Genomic DNA, 20,258 nt, shown 5'->3' on the forward strand with positions numbered 1-20,258 from the left:
TCACTGGGACTCGAAGGGTAACTCACTAAAAAATAACCTTCTCAAAACCCTGAATAAAACAAAAACAAAGTGAATAGGTGGGGGGAAGATGATGAAAAAGAAGGTGGAGAAGAGGAGGAGAAAGCCAAATATCACCTTTGTTGCTAACAGCAATGGTTTTGGGGTCACTGTTTGCTATAAGGCACAACGGGCTTGCCAACATTCTACTCGTAGGCCATCTACAGATCCACCACCTGGGTCCTGGCAGCACTATGTCTGTCTCCCCAAATGAATCCACCACCTCTCTACGAGGTTTTGATGGTGGAGTAAGAATGCACCCAATTCTAATGGGGATGAGTGGTTACACAAGTGCCCAATTTTTTATCCTTTTCATTTCATAGCCCCAAACAAGGTCAATCACAGCATCTTTTCCCAGGGGCAGGGGGAAGACAAAAGAATCCAGCAGTATTACTGTGATGGCTTCCCTTCATACACAAGGCACAGGGATGGCGCTACTACTTTTTCTACCCAGTACCCCACGCCTGCGCACAGCACAGCCCACACGCCGCGCCCAGGGGCCTCTCCGATTGATCAAGCACCTCCTATTCAGCATCCTGACTTACTCTCCTGTCTTCTGGCACCTTTAAAGGTGCCAAGTGATGTCAAGGCCATCTCTCCCACAGCATCAATTGTGCAAGCACCAGTGAGATGCTTTTTCTGCCTTCAGAATGTTTTCGTGATGGATCTATGATTTCGCTTTCTAACTTTTCCTTCAACAAATTTAGAAGCGTCAGGGACACAAATACCTTTATTATTATATCACTAGAATAATTTGCTCACATCACTCCACCCCTGAAATATGGGCACCCGTGACCTTCACAAATCTCCCCACATTCATTTTGCCCTGAAAATTTTCTAAACAACTTTTGTTTCCTGGCAGGACCCAGCGAGACCAATGCCACAGAGACCATCCCAACCCCGAGGCTTCCATTTTCATCCTCTTGCTTATTTCATTACTGGATACACTCTTTTGTGGTTTGTGTCTGATTTCCAACTTTAACGGTAGAAGCCTGCAGTATCACAGGATATGGAGATAACCCCGGGCCAAATTCTAGGTGCTAAGAGCAGAGATAGAAGAAAATCTTAGGTGATGTTCAGCCCAAAGGAGGGCAGTGTTTAGTCCCTCCATAGCTCACTGCAGACCTCCCTGGCACTGTTCCTTCCTATCTCCATGCTAGACCACAGAGGATGGATTAGAGGAACTGACTTGGGCATGTGGCTATTGCCCTCTGAAAGTCTTGGAAGTGTGGTACAACGCCCCACTTGCCACAGTAAGGGACACATAGTCTGCAGGAAGAGGTGGAAACACAGACACCACCCTCACTGCAAGAGGCCCAAATCCCAGCTCTACCTGTGTGGTGTGAGGACACTTTAACTCTTCTTTGGTGGGACTTCAATGGAGACTCTCTAACAGACTCTCAAAGCGTCACGAAACACTTCTCCAAGCCTCCTTCCATTACCTCATGTGTGAAGTGAGGGTCATAGCACACAGACTTCACAGGTTTACTGGACTACCAAATAGCTCACACAGAGCAACTCCAGGGAACAGCACTCACCATACACTACATGGACAATAAACGATCAGTTGCTACCGAGCAAATATGGCCCCAATAAACTTGAAATACACATCTAATGGGTAGTCAGGATGCGCTAGACACTGATGTTGGGTGTGGACTTTATGGACCATACATAAACCTGTTAAATACTGTCTCACCTAAGCAAAATGTTTTTCAAACTGGAAAGGCAGCAACAGCCCTGCCCCAGCCCCACCCCTTTGAGACAAGCAGCCCAGGTTGACCTCAAATTTGCAATTCCCCTGCTTCAGCTTACTAAACTATAGGATTAAGAGTATGAGCCACCATGCTCAACTGGAATGGCATAATAATAATAAAAAAAGACAAATTTGTGGTATGAATACCAAGCATATATGTATTGAACTTACCAAGTGAAGTTCTTTTTATAAGACCAAGGTTGCACGATTCTAGTATATTATATCCCCCAAATATTCAACCAATTTTTAAAGCTCACAAAGAAGCATTTACACAACTGTGATGCCTTGTCTTTGCCAAACCTTGCTACAGGTGTGCCAAATGCTATAATCAGTACACGACATAGATACTGTCTTCGGTTTAAAAGACAGAATTTAATACCGTATTTTGGAGTTCCATAAAGCTTGGGAAGTGAAACTAACTCAGCAACCACGAAACGGAGTGGATTTTGCACTTTAGCTCTTAATTCATTCCAAACACATTAAAACCTATTTCAAAGATTTCAAATATACAGTTACTTTTGCTGTCACTCAGAACAGAGAGTCAACATCAAAAGAGAAAGAGAGAGGGTGAAGGTGAGGGAAAGAGATGCTTTTATTGGTTTACCCAAATGAGTAACTTTAATGAATAAAAATGGTTTTCAAAACAATTTTTCTATCCATGTACAATTTGCCTAAGCAAGATCAGCAATAAGAAAATAATGCATGGATAAAGTGGACCATTTCTCTCATCTTCCCTTCAGAATTAAAATATGGCAAACTCCAGAGTCCCCACACTGCATGGGCAATAAAGCACACAGATATAAGAGTAGCTTCTTGGAGTCCAGCCCTTCACAGACCTGCATCTAACATGCTGTCCCCAGGCCTGGATCTAATGTGATGTCCCCAGGCTTGGATCTAATGTGCTGTTCCCATGAAGGAAGGATGCACAAAGCACCCAAATCACTGGATTTCCCAGTCCTGCTTCCTTTGCTTGCTATTGGCTCCAATTTTCTCATTCAGTGACTGCCCAGTTCAAGCCTGGACTCCTACGTAGCTATATCCACCCGAAGCTTGTGCCTAAGCGTGTGGATGCAGAGAGCCCTCACTGATGGGTTTCCGCCCCACTGGATGCCAGAATCCTAGACTTGCAACCTTCCAGTTTAGGCATCAGTCCAGCAGCCTGAGGAAGACTACCCCTAGGAGCCAAATGCTGCCCCACCCTGCCTCCTGTGGCATCATAACGTGCCTGCTAAATAAAGGAGGGAATCAGGAAGACACAAGCTGATGATTTTATTATAAGAACGACCAGAAGAATCATAGAAACCAGTTGCCACGGCATCAGACATGAGAAATGCCTTTTGATGTTGCACCTTCTTTTCTGATATTGCTTGGTTGGCAGATGAGCTGAGAGGAGGCCCAGCAGGTAGAACCCGAGGAGCAGGAGCCTGTGCACGATACACAGAATTAGATTTGTGTGTTGGGGAGATGACTTGATTGGCAAATTGCTGTTGTGCAAGCATGAAGATTTGAGTTCAATCCCCCAGGAAGCCTGTTTAAGAAAAGAAAGGCCAAGCATAACAGCACAGTGTAAGCCTGTAATCCTAGCACTGGCTGAGCCTGGGGTGGGAAGAACCCTAGGGTTTGGGATCAGTCAAACCAAATTACTGAGCTCCATGTTTAGTATGAAAACCCAGACTCTAAATAAATAAGTAAATAAGGAAAAGGTTAAGTGAGGAAGATACTCAAGGTTAACCTCAGGCCTTTACCTGCATACATACACCCGTGTAGACAACACTCACACACCTGCACACATACACATATACTCCTGTGTACACAAAACACACACACCTGCACATACACCTGTGTACACAATACACACACACACACACACACACACACACACAGGGTGGGGGGGAGAGGGAGAGAGAGAGAGAGAGAGAGAGAAAGAGAGAGAGAGAGAGAGAGAGAAATAGAGATTAGGTCAGTAGGTCAGCAAAATGTCAGAGATTTATCTGGCAAACCAGATAGCCCATGTTTGATCGCTGCTGCGACCCACAGTGGAAGGAGAGCATTAACCCCCAAAGCAGTCAGTCCTGCACGTCCACCTGCTTCCTCTCTCTTTCTCTGTGCCTCTCCCTTCCCTGCTCTCTCTCCCTCCCTCTAGCTCAAACTTTATCTTTATAAAAGAGATTTTCATTGCTAAAAGCCTATTTTTTTTAGTGGCATTATGGTGGTCAGGAGAAATATATCAAACCGTTTCTACATACACTCTTGCCAGGATCAATTTTATTTATTATCCCCCTCCACATTTCAGTGGAAAAGATAAGCTTTATCTGATGGTGAGATACTGAATAAACAGAGGCCTGAGCCTCCACCCCCATTTCTTAGCATGCTTGGCTTTAAGAGTTGCTGTTGCTTCCACGACTCCAAAGTGAACTAGAATCTTCTTCACTTAACACATAACCCCTCTCCCTACTCAGTGTCGCACACAATTTCCAACTCCTGAAAGACCCGCTCGAAATGCCCCTGAGCCCCCTGCCCCGAAGCTGCCGGGGCCTCCCAAGCCTTCACCCCGGCAGGGCTCGCGCCCCCGGCCCGCCCCGCCTGGCACCGAGCCTCGGGGCTGGGGCCGAGCAACGAGCACCAGATGGGCAGGCCCGAGAACGAGCACCAGGTAGGCTGGGGCCGAGCAACGAGCACCAGGTGGGCCGGCACGAGGGCGAGCACCAGGTGGGCCGGCACGAGGGCGAGCACCAGGTGGGCCGGCACGAGAACGAACACCAAGGGAGCCGGCCTGGAGCCCTGCCCCTGAGCCCCGCCCGATGAGAAACACTCCGTCCCAAGGTCTCCGCCCCCAAGGTCAGCCATCTGGATGCGGAGGGAGGGGGAATTGAGTCTGTTGTACCAGACACCAGACCTTGAGAATATGCTGATCTGGAATGGCTCTGTGTCTTATTTGAACCATCCAATAGAAATGATTCTGTATTTCGCCTCATTTGAAAGACTCTGTGTTTCACCTCATTTGAATAACTCTGTACTTTGCCTCATTTGAATAACCCTGTATAGCGCCTCATATACATTGACCAATGGGAATAGCTCTGTATAATGCCTCATTAGAATTATCCAATCGAATCCCTGCTCCTAGCTTGCGCCTTTTTCCCTATATAAGGACCCCTTTCCCTTGGCTCGGGGCGCTTAGCCACACAGAAGCTAAGTCGCCCCGGGTACCCGCGTCTCCAATAAAGCCTCTTGTTTTTTGCATCCAGTTCGTGGCCTCGCTGATTCCTGGGTGTGGGTCTCCCTCTACGAAAGTACCTCTTCGGGGGGTCTTTCATTTGGGGGCTCGTCCGGGATAGAGACCCCCACTCAGGGACCACCGACCCACGTTTGGGAGGTAAGTGTTGTGCGGATCCGCTGTTTTGTCTTGTCTGGTCTGAGTCTGTCTTGTGAATTGCGCTTGCGTTTGTAGTATACAGCTGTGTACATTTGTATTTGGCGGCTCCGAGAGGAACTGACGAGTTCGGACTCCCGACCGCGGCTCCAGGAGACGTCCTGGTAGCGTTTGTAGCCCTCGGCGTGAGGGATTTGTAGGGATTTGTACTTTGGAGCCCTCGGCGTGAGGGATTTGTACTTTGAACCTAGATCTATGACTGGACATCTTCCCAGTCTCTTTGGAGAAGGCCCTCGGCTTGAGGGATTTGCAATCTTTACTGGGGACGAAGAAGGAGGGCCCCCTTCTTCGACCCCCGCCCTCTCAATTCTTCCTTTCGACTCTCTGTCGAAACCGCGCTGCGAAAACCTGTTCTGTGTTCTGTGTTGTTTGGCCTTTGTTTTGTAATTGATGTGCATAAACGCAAACACCTGAGGTACTCCTCCCGGGAGAATTGACTGAGGATCCCCCGCCAGGACATCTAAACGGCCTTAAAGTTATTAAGAACTGTAAAAAGGACTTTGATAAAATTTTGATGTTAACTGAGAAATGAAAAAAAATGTAGGAGACTTAAATAATAAAGAGGGAAAGGAAAAAGGAAACTTGTCTAAGAATGTCTAAGAGAGTCAGAGAAATGAACTAAAAGGTAGGATAAAGAGTTAAAGCAAGCGGTAAAAGTTAGAGGGTTAAAACAAGTTGTTGGAGGTCACAGAAAGTTACAGAGGGTTAAAGCAAGTTATAGAAGGTCAGAGGAAAGTTGTAAAAGGTCAGAGAAAAGTTATAGAAGGTCAGAGGAAAGTTGTCGAAGGTCAGAGGAAAGTTGTCAAAGGTCAGAGAAAAGGTTGTTACAAGTCACAGAAAAACCCTGCCTAAGAAAGAAGTTAAGCTACTGTTTAAGGAATCCTGGCACTTAGATGTGCCTGCCCTGGACGCCGACCCACTAATTTGGCCCAGGTGAAGCAGATGATACAGGGTGCGGAGGAATCACCTGCCGATTTTCTAGAGAGATTAAAAGAGGCGTACAGGATGTATACTCCCTATAATCCGGAAGATCCAGGTCAGGCCACCAACGTTTCTATGTCCTTTATTTGGCAATCAGCCCCGGACAGAAGAAACAAGCTTCAAAGGCTAGGAAATTTACAGGGATATACACTCCAAGATTTGTTGAAGGAAGCAGAATATATTTTTAATAAGAGGGAAACACAGACAGAAAGAGAAGAACGCTGGAGGAAGGAAACCCAGGAGACTCTAGAGCAGGTGCTGATTATTTACAGAAATAAGACCTTATCTAGCCACCTGTAGATACTTAATGTATGCTTAAGGCAAGTAATTAAAACAGACAAACAGACCTCTAATGCTTCAGAGATCTTCAGAATATGGCATTTAAATTGTTATAATGTCAGACAGACTGCCAGATCCTGACAATGACCCAAAATCTCCAAAAGATTACGAGGCACCTCGGTTCCCGCACCTGGACCAGTGAGCGAGATGCTCAGATATGAAACCTGCCGCCTGCCAGAACCTGGCCGAGACTGTGGACAAAGCTGCTGGACACTGGAAAATTGATTGTACCCCTTTGCCTAGACAAAACAAGGTCAGTCTTTTCCATGTCCCTCTTCCACAGAGAGAAAATAAAACCTCTCACAATATAGGCCTGGCGAAGATTGCTGTTCTTTGAGACACCTGCCTCCAACGATAATGGAGAAACTTGGGTTTGGCTAACTGTATATGGACTTGCTTCTAACTGGCTTCTGTCACTTTTTAGTAGATTCGGATAAAATATACCCTTCTCAGATCTCTGAAATATTACTGGTTGTCAGCTTGACAGCATCAGACAGTCAGATCCACTATAGACTAGTCAGTATGTTAGCTGATAAAATAATGACTATCTACTGTTCAGGCACAAGCTCAAGGTTTTTAAGTTTATTTTGGTTGTCATCTAAGTACAAACTTAAAGGGCTATTCATCAGGCCAAAGGCACCTCTGTCCAATCCATACCCGGTTCTCTGGACAGAGGAGAAATGTACATGCTTATAGCCCAAATCTGTAGTTCTTGCTAAGACTCAAAGTTATAAATATGTTCTTGCTGTTTGAACAGATATCCAGATATCTGCTTTTTCTGCACTGTGGGCTTCAATAAATAAGTTTTAACCTCTGTTCCTAGTTTAAATATGTCTTAAACAGGTTTCTGCTTCTGACAGACATCTGAATATCAGTTGCGGACTACTAGCTGTTCCAAGTAGACGGCGAGCCCTGGACTTGCTATGGATGTGAACCAGTCTGCTGATGTGGACACCCCCTATCTCTACAACAGTGTCTGCTAACCAGAAGCCCCTGATGGATTCCCCATTGCCTAAAATTCCTTTTTGCTTTTGACTAGCATTTCAACCTTCTGGGGTCCCTAACTTCGTCCCAAAGTCAGCAGGAAGCAGTTTGGAAAGAAATTTCGCCGTCCATTTTCCCTGGTTGGAATGCTATGTCAAAAGGAACTCCCTTGCATGGGGATGCGAAACGACAGGGGATGCTCACTAGAAGCCTTCATCCTCATGGGACAAGATTCAGGTAACCAGAGGATGGCAAAAGGGCTCCACCGGTATCACCTCTATGCCTCTCCTTATTTCCTTTACAGCGTATTAGGGAAATCAACCCGATATAAGAGGGAGCCAATATCCTTTACCGTGGCCCTATTATTAGGAGGGATAACAGTGGGGGGCATAGCAGCCGGCATAGGGAATTAATCATTTCAAACTTCTACAGCAAGCCATGCACACAGATATCCAGGTCCTAAAAGAGTCAGTCAATGCACTCGAGAAATCCTTAACATCACTCTCTGAGGTAGTCCTATACAGACCATACAGGAATAGTTAGAGGCAGCATGGCCAAGCTTAGAGAAAGACCTAACCAGAGACCTCTGAATGGAAGATTCCATTCAGTTACAAGAGAAATGGGGGAATGAAAGACCCGCTCGAAATGCCCCTGAGCCCCCTGCCCCGAAGCTGCCGGGGCCTCCCAAGCCTTCACCCCGGCAGGGCTCGCGCCCCCGGCCCGCCCCGCCTGGCACCGAGCCTCGGGGCTGGGGCCGAGCAACGAGCACCAGATGGGCAGGCCCGAGAACGAGCACCAGGTAGGCTGGGGCCGAGCAACGAGCACCAGGTGGGCCGGCACGAGAACGAACACCAAGGGAGCCGGCCTGGAGCCCTGCCCCTGAGCCCCGCCCGATGAGAAACACTCCGTCCCAAGGTCTCCGCCCCCAAGGTCAGCCATCTGGATGCGGAGGGAGGGGGAATTGAGTCTGTTGTACCAGACACCAGACCTTGAGAATATGCTGATCTGGAATGGCTCTGTGTCTTATTTGAACCATCCAATAGAAATGATTCTGTATTTCGCCTCATTTGAAAGACTCTGTGTTTCACCTCATTTGAATAACTCTGTACTTTGCCTCATTTGAATAACCCTGTATAGCGCCTCATATACATTGACCAATGGGAATAGCTCTGTATAATGCCTCATTAGAATTATCCAATCGAATCCCTGCTCCTAGCTTGCGCCTTTTTCCCTATATAAGGACCCCTTTCCCTTGGCTCGGGGCGCTTAGCCATACAGAAGCTAAGTCGCCCCGGGTACCCGCGTCTCCAATAAAGCCTCTTGTTTTTTGCATCCAGTTCGTGGCCTCGCTGATTCCTGGGTGTGGGTCTCCCTCTACGAAAGTACCTCTTCGGGGGGGTCTTTCACTCCTTGGCCAGAAAGGCAGCACGTCAAAGTAGGTGGCATACACTATGAAGACAGGCCAGATCTGCTTTGGATAGGCCATGAGGGCTGGCAGCAGAGATTTCTCCTGGATCCCTCTGGCATCGTAGAAGAGAGGTGAAGCTACAAGGAAAATCATCTAGCGAGCTTGCATTCAGGAGGCAGCCAGCTCCTGAGGATGGCTGCTTGCTGGTTGGCGAGTTGTCATGAGCTGCTCTCTGGCAGCTGGGGGACAGCTAAGGCACAAGGAATGCACCACACCACATCACTGTGTGCCATAAGGAGGGTGTCTGAACACAAGAATTCCCACTAGGATGAGACGCATCCCATATACAAACTTCTCTAACTCGCAGCTGGGGGAAAAAAAATGCCAAAAATGGGCAATGATGCAAAGCCACTACAAGGAAATCAAGTAGGAAACAGACAGAAGGGGAGACGAACACTCATTAGAAAAGACATCTCCATAGTGAAGATCAAATTATAAATCAAAAATGGCCTCTCAAACAAAACAAACAAATAAAGCTACCGTACCTATAAAGCAAGAGCTTATAGCAAGTATACAAGGGTCGAAGACAGCTAAGGCAAGACATCAGGAAATGAAATACAACCTGGTAGATACCAGGGAACAAGCATTAAACCGGGAACAAGCATTAAACCAGCAACAAGCAGGCTGTGGTAAACACAGAAAGACAGAATGGCAGGCATGATAAGAGTATATTAAAACATACCCCCCAAATCATCCAAAAGAACTGGAGTGGACAGTAAAGGGGGGAGAGAACAGGAACACTCAGATTAGGAACAGGCAGAGAGATGGCTCAGTGAGAGATGAGAGATGAGAGACGGCTCGGGGTACAATGAAATACAGAGTTGAATAATGCTGATTCCACTGAACTTTAGGACGCAGTACAAACAATTATGGGAATTGTGACCACAGAACAGAATGCAAACATTAAAAGCTCTAGTAAGGGCTCAGCAGGTGAAAATGCTTGGGATATAAGCCCGAAGACCTGAGTTCTCAGGGTGGCAAGAACATACTCTTTTTTTGGTGTTTGTTTTGGTGTTGGTCTTTTGAGACAAGGTTTCTCTGTGGAACATTCCTGGCTGTCCTGGAACTCACTTCTCTATAGACCAGGCTGGCCTCACACTCACAGAGATCTGCCTGTCTCTGCCTCCCAAGTGTCGGGGTCTAAGGCGTATGCCACTACCACCCAGCAAGGGCCTGCTCTTAAAAGCTGGCCTCTGGCCCCCAAATGTGTACCATGGCACTCACACACATGTGCTCAAACACAGTCTCTCAAATAACAATATAATGATAATTAGTAATAAGAAGCCATTTTAAAAGGCATGATAACACAGAAAAATGATAGCAAAGGTTTGGAGCAAAGAGTGATAGCTGGATGTGTTGACTCAAATATCACCTGGTGGAACAGATGGTAATAAATATCACCTGGTGGAACAGATGATAGTAACATTACTGATATGGAGCAATCATGAAGTTTAGCTTAAGCTCACTTCAAAGTCTAATGAACTTAACGTGAAACTTACAGAATGAACAACAGTTTGGTGAGTTTAAGAGGAATAGTGTTGGGGCGGGGGTTAGGGGGAAATAACTCTGGGTCAGAAGCCAACGGATAGCTGTGTAAGGAAATAAAAATGTAAATGTCACTGATAAAGTCCCCTTAAAAAGAATTTCATAAGACTTCTCAGAACTTACTGCACGCACGGGGCCAAGAGATGAGGGGCAGCTTTAAGAGTTCCGCTCCAGCGAACAGCAGCGCAACTGCCCAACACTTAGCATTGTTACCACAAAAGCATAAGCCTCTGCCCAGCACCACTGCGCTACGCTGTAGCTGACAATCAACATTAGAAATCTAATGTGCTTCATCCTCAAAACGGCAGGCAGGATGCGCCTCCCCACCCTCCTGGGCTGCCGGGATGCAGGCAGGTGACTTAATCCCTAGGCACTGGACTGATGACCCAGAAACCTGGTACCCAACAGAACAATACGGAGAAGCCGTCTTTGGCAACTGTGGCAGTTCCAGGGCCAAGTGCCCAAGGCAACCACTGCAGTTTGAAGGAATGGTTCGAACACTGTTCTTAATTGGCTGTCTGCATGTCCAACATTCTGTACAATGCTCAGCAAACTTTAAACAACCTTTCTGCACATGCCCCCGGGTAGAATACCGTTGTTTAGAACTGGAAACCGTTCACAGCTATGCACAGCACTGACAGAGCACACGCTAAAAAAGCAAAAGACAAATGAAAAACTCTCGTGTTGAGCACACTAAGCACCTAATATTTCCATACGCTCTGGGGGGTTCCCCACCGAGAACCTTCAAACGAAGAGCCACCTGTCTGTGAAGCATGGCATCCCTAGAGTGTGTGATCTATCCCAAATGTAAGTTAAAGGATGGCGTCTGTTAGAATAAAGCTCGGCTTTAAGCACCTGACTACACTTGAATCATCAAAAGCTAAAGCATTCCAAATTGGTAAAATGAAGCACAGCTGAATCTCACTGCGCTGGTATGCTGGGACTCTTTGGAGATTTCAAGGATAATGATTCTAAACATGTCTAAAGTGTTTATTCTAGGCTCCAGCGCTTGCTTTGAAAGCCCAAAGTGAAATCAAGTTCATGGCCCACTGTGAAGGGATTAAGGGATGATGTCATTACCATTGCTCCCTCTCCTACTCTTGGCTAGGATGAATAGGGTAACACACACAACACTCACTCCTGGAGTTGGGAGATAAAGCCCCCAACCAGTCAGTTTGGCTGGCTCAAGGATGTACTCACTGATTTGGGACCTTAAGGGCAAGCCTTCCTAGGCAGGTGGTTCTCAAGTACAAACCAGGATCACTGTCTGCATCTCTTGGCAAGCTCTCAGTTTCCAGTCCTGAACTGCAGACTCCTTAGGTGGGGCCCCAACCCTGTCTTATGAAAGACCAGTATTTCTGCTACTAGCATTTGACAACCACTCTCTTGGCAGCATAAGATGCCCCAGTAAAAGGACAATCTACTTGGGGGACAGGAACAACAAGGAGCACTGCTTCTTGATGACACATTTCAGAATCCATCTAATTTCATTTCCCTTGCTCAAATTGAACACAGAAGCCTCCTGGGATCATCAGTTATGGAGGAAACTTGGGTCTTCTCAGGTAAAAAACGCCCAGGTGTTTCTTCATTCCGAGACAGTATCTCATACAACCCAGGCTGACAGCAAACCCTGGATGCAGCCAAGGATGAACTTCAACTTCCGATCCTCTTGCCTCTTCTTTCCCGAGTACTTTCCTGGTGTATGAGGTGGTGGGAATAGAATCCACGGTTCTACACTTGCTAGGCAATCATGCTACCAAGTGGGCTATATGCCCAGCTCCTTTACCTTTAGCTAGTTTTTCAAGCTCTTTCTCATCCCTGTCAATCACGGGAGTAAAGTATAACATTACGTTAATACAGCATCATGTTATTGTTTAAATGAATTGAGAACATTTCCCAAATTTCCTCCAGAAAAATGAATGTCATAAAACTAACATTTTTGGCTTGTGTTAAATTTAATGTGTAAGGTGTTTTGCTTAATGTATATCTGTGCATGTGTGCAGCTGGTGCCCATGGGAGCCAGAAGAGGGCACTGGATTCCCTGAACTGGAGTTACAGATGGTTCTGAGCCACTACGTGGATGCTGGGAATCGAAGCTAGGTCCTCTGCAACAACAGTGAGTGTTCTTAACCGTTTAGAATATCTCTCCCGCTCCAAGACTTATTATTTAAGAATTCAAATTTTAACCTTGTCTTTCCTGCAGGTTCCTCCTTGCTCTTACTGCTTTTGTTTTAGAAAGTTTCAGTTCGTTGTAAGGTCACCATATTTCCTGTATATTGCAGTAAGCAGCTGATCCTCTTTTGTCCTATTAAATAAGAACAGACCAGATGGATGCTCCTCCACTCTCTCTCCTGAGCAGGTTTTAGGCAATTAAAAATGATTATTTTTACTACGAATTTTATGTGTCAGCCAGATGTTATCTGTGGTCATTTCTGGAAAGGATCACTCTGTGGAGGTTATAAAACACATATTTTCCTTTGGGAGACTGGACTATGGAGTGTGATCAGGAAAACACAGGAAATTGATATACTCTTGTATTCTTGTTCCAGTGACAAAATCGGCCTAATATCTCATCATCTTTGAAGGCAAAGATCTATTCAAAAGTGTCCTTCTTCATATCTCTGCTTCCTGTCCCTGTTTGTGTTATGTCAGAAACAGCAAACACACAAAACCCATCTGGTCGATGGAAGAGAAATGAGTATCAATTTCCCACTGTACTTTGATTTTTTCCAAAGAGCTGATTTGGCTTTTATAAACTGTCTATGCTCAACATAGTAACGTGTTGGCTCGATCAAGACCTTAAAAGCAACTACTTACCACACCAACACACTTCCAGAGATCATAACTGTTTTTTGCACAGCTCTCTCTGAGTGTGTTTTTCATGCAAGCTAATTCATCTGCATTTCTCATTAGCGTTGAAATGGTCCAGAATGGGGCAAAGAATTCATAATTATAAAACTGTTCTGTGGTTACACAAGCCATTTTCTCCCCATGCACACACAAATTAGAATCCAAATAATTTTCCCTAAACAAAACACAATCTCTTAAAAAAAATGTACATCTACAGGTCATCCAAAATTATGGCTTTATGATCAGCAGAAAAACTCAACCACACTAGCACATAATCAAATGGCTAGGTGGAGGTGGCCTCTAAAACACCAAATCTCTGACTAAACTTAATTTAGCTTATGGTTTTGAATGGTAGGATGAATCAACAAGCAAGAACAATTCAATTTCAAAAGCCTGACCCTATCCCATCAAATATTCAAGATGTGGTAATGTGGCCCCCTGGCTTCAGTGCTGACATTGTTTTTGAAAGAGGGTCTCACTATGTAGCCCAGACTGGCCTGGAACTCTCCATGTGGTCTCCACATAGACCAGGCTGGTGTCGAAGTCACTGAGACCCTCCTTAAAGGCATAAAGGCATGCATCCTGAGTGCACAAATGTGTGTGTGTGTGTGTGTGTGTGTGTGTGTGAGAGAGAGAGAGAGAGAGAGAGAGAGAGAGAGAGAGAGAGAGAGAGAGAGAGAGAGAGAGAGAGCTTCACCTCTGGCTTGAATCTTGAATGTAACCTTGATGGTGTGATTTTTCTACTCCAGTCTCCTCCCGTGTACAGAACGACAGGGTTGAACTCCACCACTCCCTGAAGTCCCTTCAAGTCCCCATTCCATAGGACAGTTTGAACAGTCAGTTTAGGCCTACCATGCTTTATGGCAACACTGTATCCATTTTAGGGGAAGAAGAAGGTTGTCCCTATTCACTGAATCTTTTCACACAGAACCTGGCCATTCATTTCCTGGTTGTGCAAACATCTGTCCCTAATGCTCTGAAGTACACAGATCTCCCAGCAGCAAAACATGGTCACCCCAGAAATGACTTCTTCTTTGTGTTTAATAGCAATCTCCATCAGCTAGGATGTCCCTAATAAAGTCATCCGTGTAATATGTAGATAAAGAATTGGATAAGAAGGCCCAGGAGTGCCTCAAGAAGAACCCCAAAGTCCTTGGAACAAACTGTCCCTCAAATGTGACATTACCTTTGGATCTACCACTCTCAACAGCTTCGTATGGATTCGAGAGATTCTCCAGCCTTAATCTCCTGCAGGCATCTGTAACTGTCCACAGAGGTCGGTTTCTATGGATGCCTCATATAAATTAAAATTGAAGATAATGATGCCTGTTCACTTGGTCAACCCCAAATGACCGGCTGGGTTTAATGGGAGGAAAAGAGAAACCCCACTGAAATTAGAATAGCTCCGAAGGTGATAGGATGCAATTATTTTTCCGTAATGTTTCTTCTCCAAAGGTGACTGGCCACTGTGCTGGCGAGCGCCAGGGCCAGCACATTATGAAGTTGGATAAGGCACTCAGAGCTAAGCACAAGCCAGGAGTCAGCATTTTGCTACAGTGCTGGGGAAAGCAGGGTTTCTTTTTCTGTTCTTATTTTAGTTGTTTCCTTTACAGTTAGTGAAGTGCTTTGAGGGAATTGCTTAATTGACTCCCGAGAGGCAAATTCTAATTTAGATCGGTACAAAGTGTTTTCTCTTTCTAGCCATAAAACATTTTCTTGGATTTGTTCTAATTATCCTTGGGGTGATGTGATCTTGGGTCTGAAAGCACGATTAAGTCACCTGCCCTCACCCCTTCCCTTCATAGAGGCAGACAGAGGTCGAAGGATGCACACAGACTGGACCAAAGTCCCAAGGTGAGACAGAGGCAGAGGCTGGGCTAAGACATCTGCAGGAGATGATGCAGGAGACTGACTCAGGCTGGTGCTTTTGCTCATGATTAACAGGAAAGGTATTCATGGGAGGGAAAGAGTGGAAGGAGGGAGAGAGGGAGGGAGGAAGGAGGGAGGGAGGGAGGGAGGGAGGGAGGGAGGGAGGAGAGGGAGGGAGGGAGGGGAGGGAGGGAGGGGAGGGAGGGAGGGAGGGAGGGAGGGAGAGAGGGAGGGAAGGAGGGAGGACTGATTGATTCTTGATGAAAAGGCCATTTTAAAAAGCTCAGGTTCTACAACATGGCAGAGGTGTCAGCAAGCAAGGACACTGGAAGGGGGAGGAGCCACAGAGCAAAGGAGAACACAAAGCATGAAGCCGGTCACATGTCACAGCTCTGCTCCTGTGTCCCTAGCTGCTTAAAGGTGACTCACAAAAGGGACCACAGACTGAGCAGCAAGCCTCACCTGGTTTGCTGATTATTTACTTGTTTTTGTAGTCCCAGGTATCAGGTCCAAGGCCTCTCTCACAGGCCACACAAGCACGCCATCCCTATGCCAGGGCTACTTTCTCCATCTTGGATTCATCTGTGCATTGCACACACACACACATACACACACACACACACACACACACACACACACACACACACACACACACACACACACACACGTGCAGGTCAATTCGTAAACGTGTGGGAAGCAGAGACCAGCCTTTGTCTGCCTGGATTTTGGGCAGAAGCCTGTAACTGCACAGTGAGTTGCACGGCCAGTGGTGGAGTTACAAACAGATGCCACCACACACCCAGCTTTTCCTTTCTTTTAATAATTTAAAGAGACTAAAACAACAACCGTCACCAAGTCAGGCAGGTGGTAGCCCCAGCATTTTCAAAGCTCCAGCCCAGAAGCCCCCGCCCAAAGTAGACAAAATAAATAAGCAGAGACTTTTGAATTTAAAAAGTCAGTGGTATTCACATTTTCTCATAACAACATCAGAATCTCATTAGCAAAACAATTACTGAAAGAGTCCTTGGTCCACCACAGAAATTCAGGTGAGAGCCAGGGAGGAGCTCCACGTTCTTGGGCTTTCCAGGAGCCGGCTTTCCCCTCCCACAATGCAGTTATTGAGAACTGAACTTGTGGTCAGGATTGGTAGCAAGCACCATCCTGGGCCAAGTCCTCTTGCCTGCCCTAGAATCTCATGTCTTGGGCCATTTAACTTCATTTCCCCCTCAGAATTTGCTGCAGTATGGGCTATTAGGAACACTTTATTTGGAGTTGTTTAGAGAAGACCTTCATAAAATTAATAATTGTAGACCTCCTAATAATTAAGAGCATTTCAGCCTCACTTGATCAGAGTTCCACATACAGATTCAAATTGATTTGTTTCTTTTGGTTTTTTTGAGTTAGTTTCAGGGGAGATTTTATTGGGGGAAAAGTCAGTTACCTATTCTTAAATTACATAACCTTGGCAATTATGCAAAAGATATTTTTTTACTTGTTGCAAGATGCTTTTCTGGGCTGGCTGCTGACCTAAGACATCGGAAGATCATGATAAGCTGCGTACCGTCCAGTCACGTGGTGGTATATCTAGGAGGAAGCCCAGTTTCATCCGTTAGTAATTACGCAGGCGTACACATAAGATAGTAGCCATCCTGCTGCCCATAGTAATTCCACTTGGCGCTGCGTTCGCAACCTCTTCAGCACAACTGGCACCTGACCTCTAGCAGGTGCGGGTCTGCTTGAAGGAGGTGGAGCCCTGGTTCTGCGGGGTCAACCTCCCCTCCTTCCAAGGACAAGGTCTCTCCACTCACCTGCCTCTCGATGTCTGAGAGCAGAGAACTGGCCCCTATCCGGAAGAGGTCAGGTGTCAGCCACTCATCCCCCAGCTCCTCCTTTATAAGAGAGAGCCATGCAAGGGACTCCTTTGCGGTGCGGATGCCTCCTGCAGGTTTAAAGCCTACCTGAGGGGGAGGAGAGAAGAGGAACCATCATTAGCAGGCTGATTTCAAAAGGGGCACCCTGAAGAAACAGGATTGAGTCACACTTTCCTTCTTAGTCTGTTTCACTTCGGCAAAGATACCTATATCAATAGAGCATTACCTGAAAATTCCAAGACCAATGGGGCCTGGGTTACTGCTTCTGAAGGGATAAGAACGAGGGGACATCTCACCTCATAAACTTCCACCATCTAGACTAAATGTGTACATCTGGAGAAGCCAAGGAAAGTGTCAATAAACAAGAAAATACACCACAGGTATTCATCCAGTCTACACTGCTTCCAATGAGCCTGCATCTTGAGGTGCAAGTCACTTTGTATTTAAGGCCAGATCAGTGTGGCCACAAGATCAACCTAATCAAACTGGCAGCTGTCAAGCAAGAGCTGACGGGTACTTTAATCGACCTAACTGCAGGCTTCTTTTCAGAGGCCATAGGTACAGGGTTCTACAAAGCAGGCAGACTGTTAATGTAAGCTTGGTAGAAGAACGCCATACTGTTTTTGAAAGTCTGTAGGGAGGGCCATAAAGCAGTCAGTCCCAGGTGGCTGAGAGGCCGAGAGCCACCTGGGACCCATGCTTTTCCAGAGGACTTGAGTTCACTGCTCGGCACTCACGTTGAGGGACTCTCACTCCAGGGGTTCCTGTGCCTTTTTCTGGCTTCCACAGGAACTCACACACACATGGTGCACACAAATACACAGACACGCACACATGCACGCAAGCATTCACAAATAAATCCTTAAAAAAAGACACAGTCCAAACAGCCAATAGATGCTGGTTGTTTCTACGTGATGTCTGATACCATCAGGAAAAGCCCAGGTTGCATGTGTAGAAAACCTCATGGCCTCTGGATTCACTTGTCTCAGGAATGTAACTATGCAGAGAGTAGATGAGTCTATACACACAAGCTGCCCAACCACTCTATGTGCAGCCCAAGGGCTCAGAGCTCTTTCAATAGATCACCCTGGCAGGACGCAGAAGGAGCCAATGAAAGAAAGGTCCCATTAGTCAGCGGGAAATCCCACTGTGAACACAGCCACTGCCATTGTGTTGGTACTTCGCAGCCACCCAGCCATTGCAGCATCACACTGGCGTGTTCCTGCCAAGCCTGCCTTCACATCCTAGGATATCCACATCCTACCTCTCTCTACCCTCAGTCCTTTCAGGGAAGAGTGTCATGAATGGTCTCCTAAGTGGGTTCCCTGCCTTCATCATACATGAGATAGCCAGCTCAGCAGGAGCATACTTGTAGCCACTGTTGCAGACTGGCAAACAGATAGACAAACGCAGTAGGTGAGCGACAGGAAGCACACACGGCCATGGGAGGGAGGAGTCTTCCTGCAAGTCAGGTGGGCAGTGTTCATAAAGATTTCCTAGACATAGAAGTCAGCGTCGGCAACTCCACCCCAAGAAGAAGTGCTTGTGCAAGTTAATACATTGCAAGCGAGAGAATATGGAAAACAAATCTGCAATGAAATCAGTTACAATATACAAAATCCCAGCTTCCTAGGGGTGGCACCAGGCATGGCCTGGAATGTGGGCTTTTGCATCGTATAACATGGCTCACATCAATGAAGGAGGAACCACAGTCTATGGCCTCCTGGGCTTGCCATCACCAACTTAAAGGCCATGCCCGGCTTGCAGTTGCATACCCAACCATACACAACAGGATGTGTCTTGCACTCGGCCTTTGCTTAACGATAAGTGGGCCATTTGGCTACTAGGTGGGGAAAGAACAGAACCATTAAGGATGCAAAGACAAGCAAAATGCATCTCCAAACTCCAGCCCGGACCATTGAGCACTTGTGTTCTCTGAGATCTGTTTTTTGCTGTCTGAGAGCTGTCTTAGGAGGGGACATATTTGTGTTTACACCCTAACACAGGTTAGCACGGCCCTCAGTCACCCACTTGGGAACTGTTTCTTTGGTTCCCAAAAGCATGCATTACCCCTAAAGGTGGAGTTCATGGAACATGGATGCCAAGGGACTCTTCCAGACCCATGGCTGTCAAGCCTGGGAGCCCAGGATTCTACATGCATGGCCAGCTGAGTATCTAATTTTGATGTTCTCAGGCTAACCCTTATCAAAAACCTGTGACTCAGTAGAATCAGTTTGCTAAACGACTTTAGGGATGAGTGGCATGGGCCTAAAGGAGGTGACAGCCACACTGAAAGAAGATGAGCTGCTGCTTACACAGCTTTTCTTTGAGAACAAAACAATGTTCCTTAAATTGTTGGATTTGTATCAGTGCAGAGAGACCAACGGTAACAATGTGTTTTCCCTACCTGTGCTTAACAATGTGAGCTCATTCAGAGAAAACTCCGGGAGGTTATTTCCTCTCACAAGGGGCATAGCCCATGTAAGTCTCCAATTCCAAAATAAATCTAAGCCATAGTCACTCGTGAAGCCATAAAGACATCCCATCCCGTAGACAAAGCATTAAAGGTCTTCTTGAGGGAGGAGATGGCAGAAAGTAAGATACTGGTTTTTAAAAGATGCCCCTCAGGGAGGGAAGTCTTATTATATCAGCGCCTTCGAACATGTGCGCGCACACATACACACCACACACACACACACACACACACACACACACACACACACACCTTTCCAGCTAGGCAAAAAAAAAAAAAAAAAAAAGTCCTTCTTAGATAATTTGTGACTAGACAAGCAACTTGAAATAGAAAATCCAAATCCAGTTTTTAAGAAACACTTCGTACGCATTTTCCCATTTAACTTTGTATGCTTCAAAAAATTCTGTGTTGCTCTTCGAAAAGCTGACAAAAGTTAGCATATACTCTCCTCAGCTCAACACTCTCCCAAACAGCACGGCCAACCACCATAAAACGTTAAAAAAAAATGGATATTTAATTCAAGAGCTATAGGACGGAGAGCTACCATTTCCCTGCTGTTTCGTGGTATTTCATTATTCTGTTTAATAAGTTCATCTCCTCGAGAATTTTCTCTTCACCTCATATTATTAAAAGTAATA

At 46.1% G+C, this 20,258-nt stretch overlaps 1 protein-coding gene across 4 annotated transcripts in view; it reads right to left on the minus strand.

The window, feature by feature from the left end:
- Positions 1 to 3,055: 3,055 nt before the first annotated feature.
- The window catches only part of Dera (deoxyribose-phosphate aldolase), a 93,535-nt gene continuing 76,332 nt past the window's right edge, over positions 3,056 to 20,258 (minus strand). Inside the window, exons 8-10 of one of the 4 annotated variants that reach the window (XM_035448690.1) lie at positions 17,085 to 17,234; positions 16,804 to 16,860; positions 3,056 to 3,234 (exon numbers count right to left, since the gene is read on the minus strand). In XM_035448690.1, the coding sequence (XP_035304581.1) occupies positions 16,804 to 16,860; positions 17,085 to 17,234 (207 nt within the window). In that variant the 3' untranslated portion in view covers positions 3,056 to 3,234. Of the gene's footprint in view, positions 3,339 to 16,768; positions 16,861 to 17,084; positions 17,235 to 20,258 lie in introns of all 4 variants that reach the window. The other 3 variants (XM_035448691.1, XM_027429931.2, XM_035448688.1) reach the window with 3 other exon arrangements.

Source organism: Cricetulus griseus, chromosome 8, assembly GCF_003668045.3.
Source record: "Cricetulus griseus strain 17A/GY chromosome 8, alternate assembly CriGri-PICRH-1.0, whole genome shotgun sequence".
Lineage (NCBI taxonomy): Eukaryota > Metazoa > Chordata > Mammalia > Rodentia > Cricetidae > Cricetulus > Cricetulus griseus.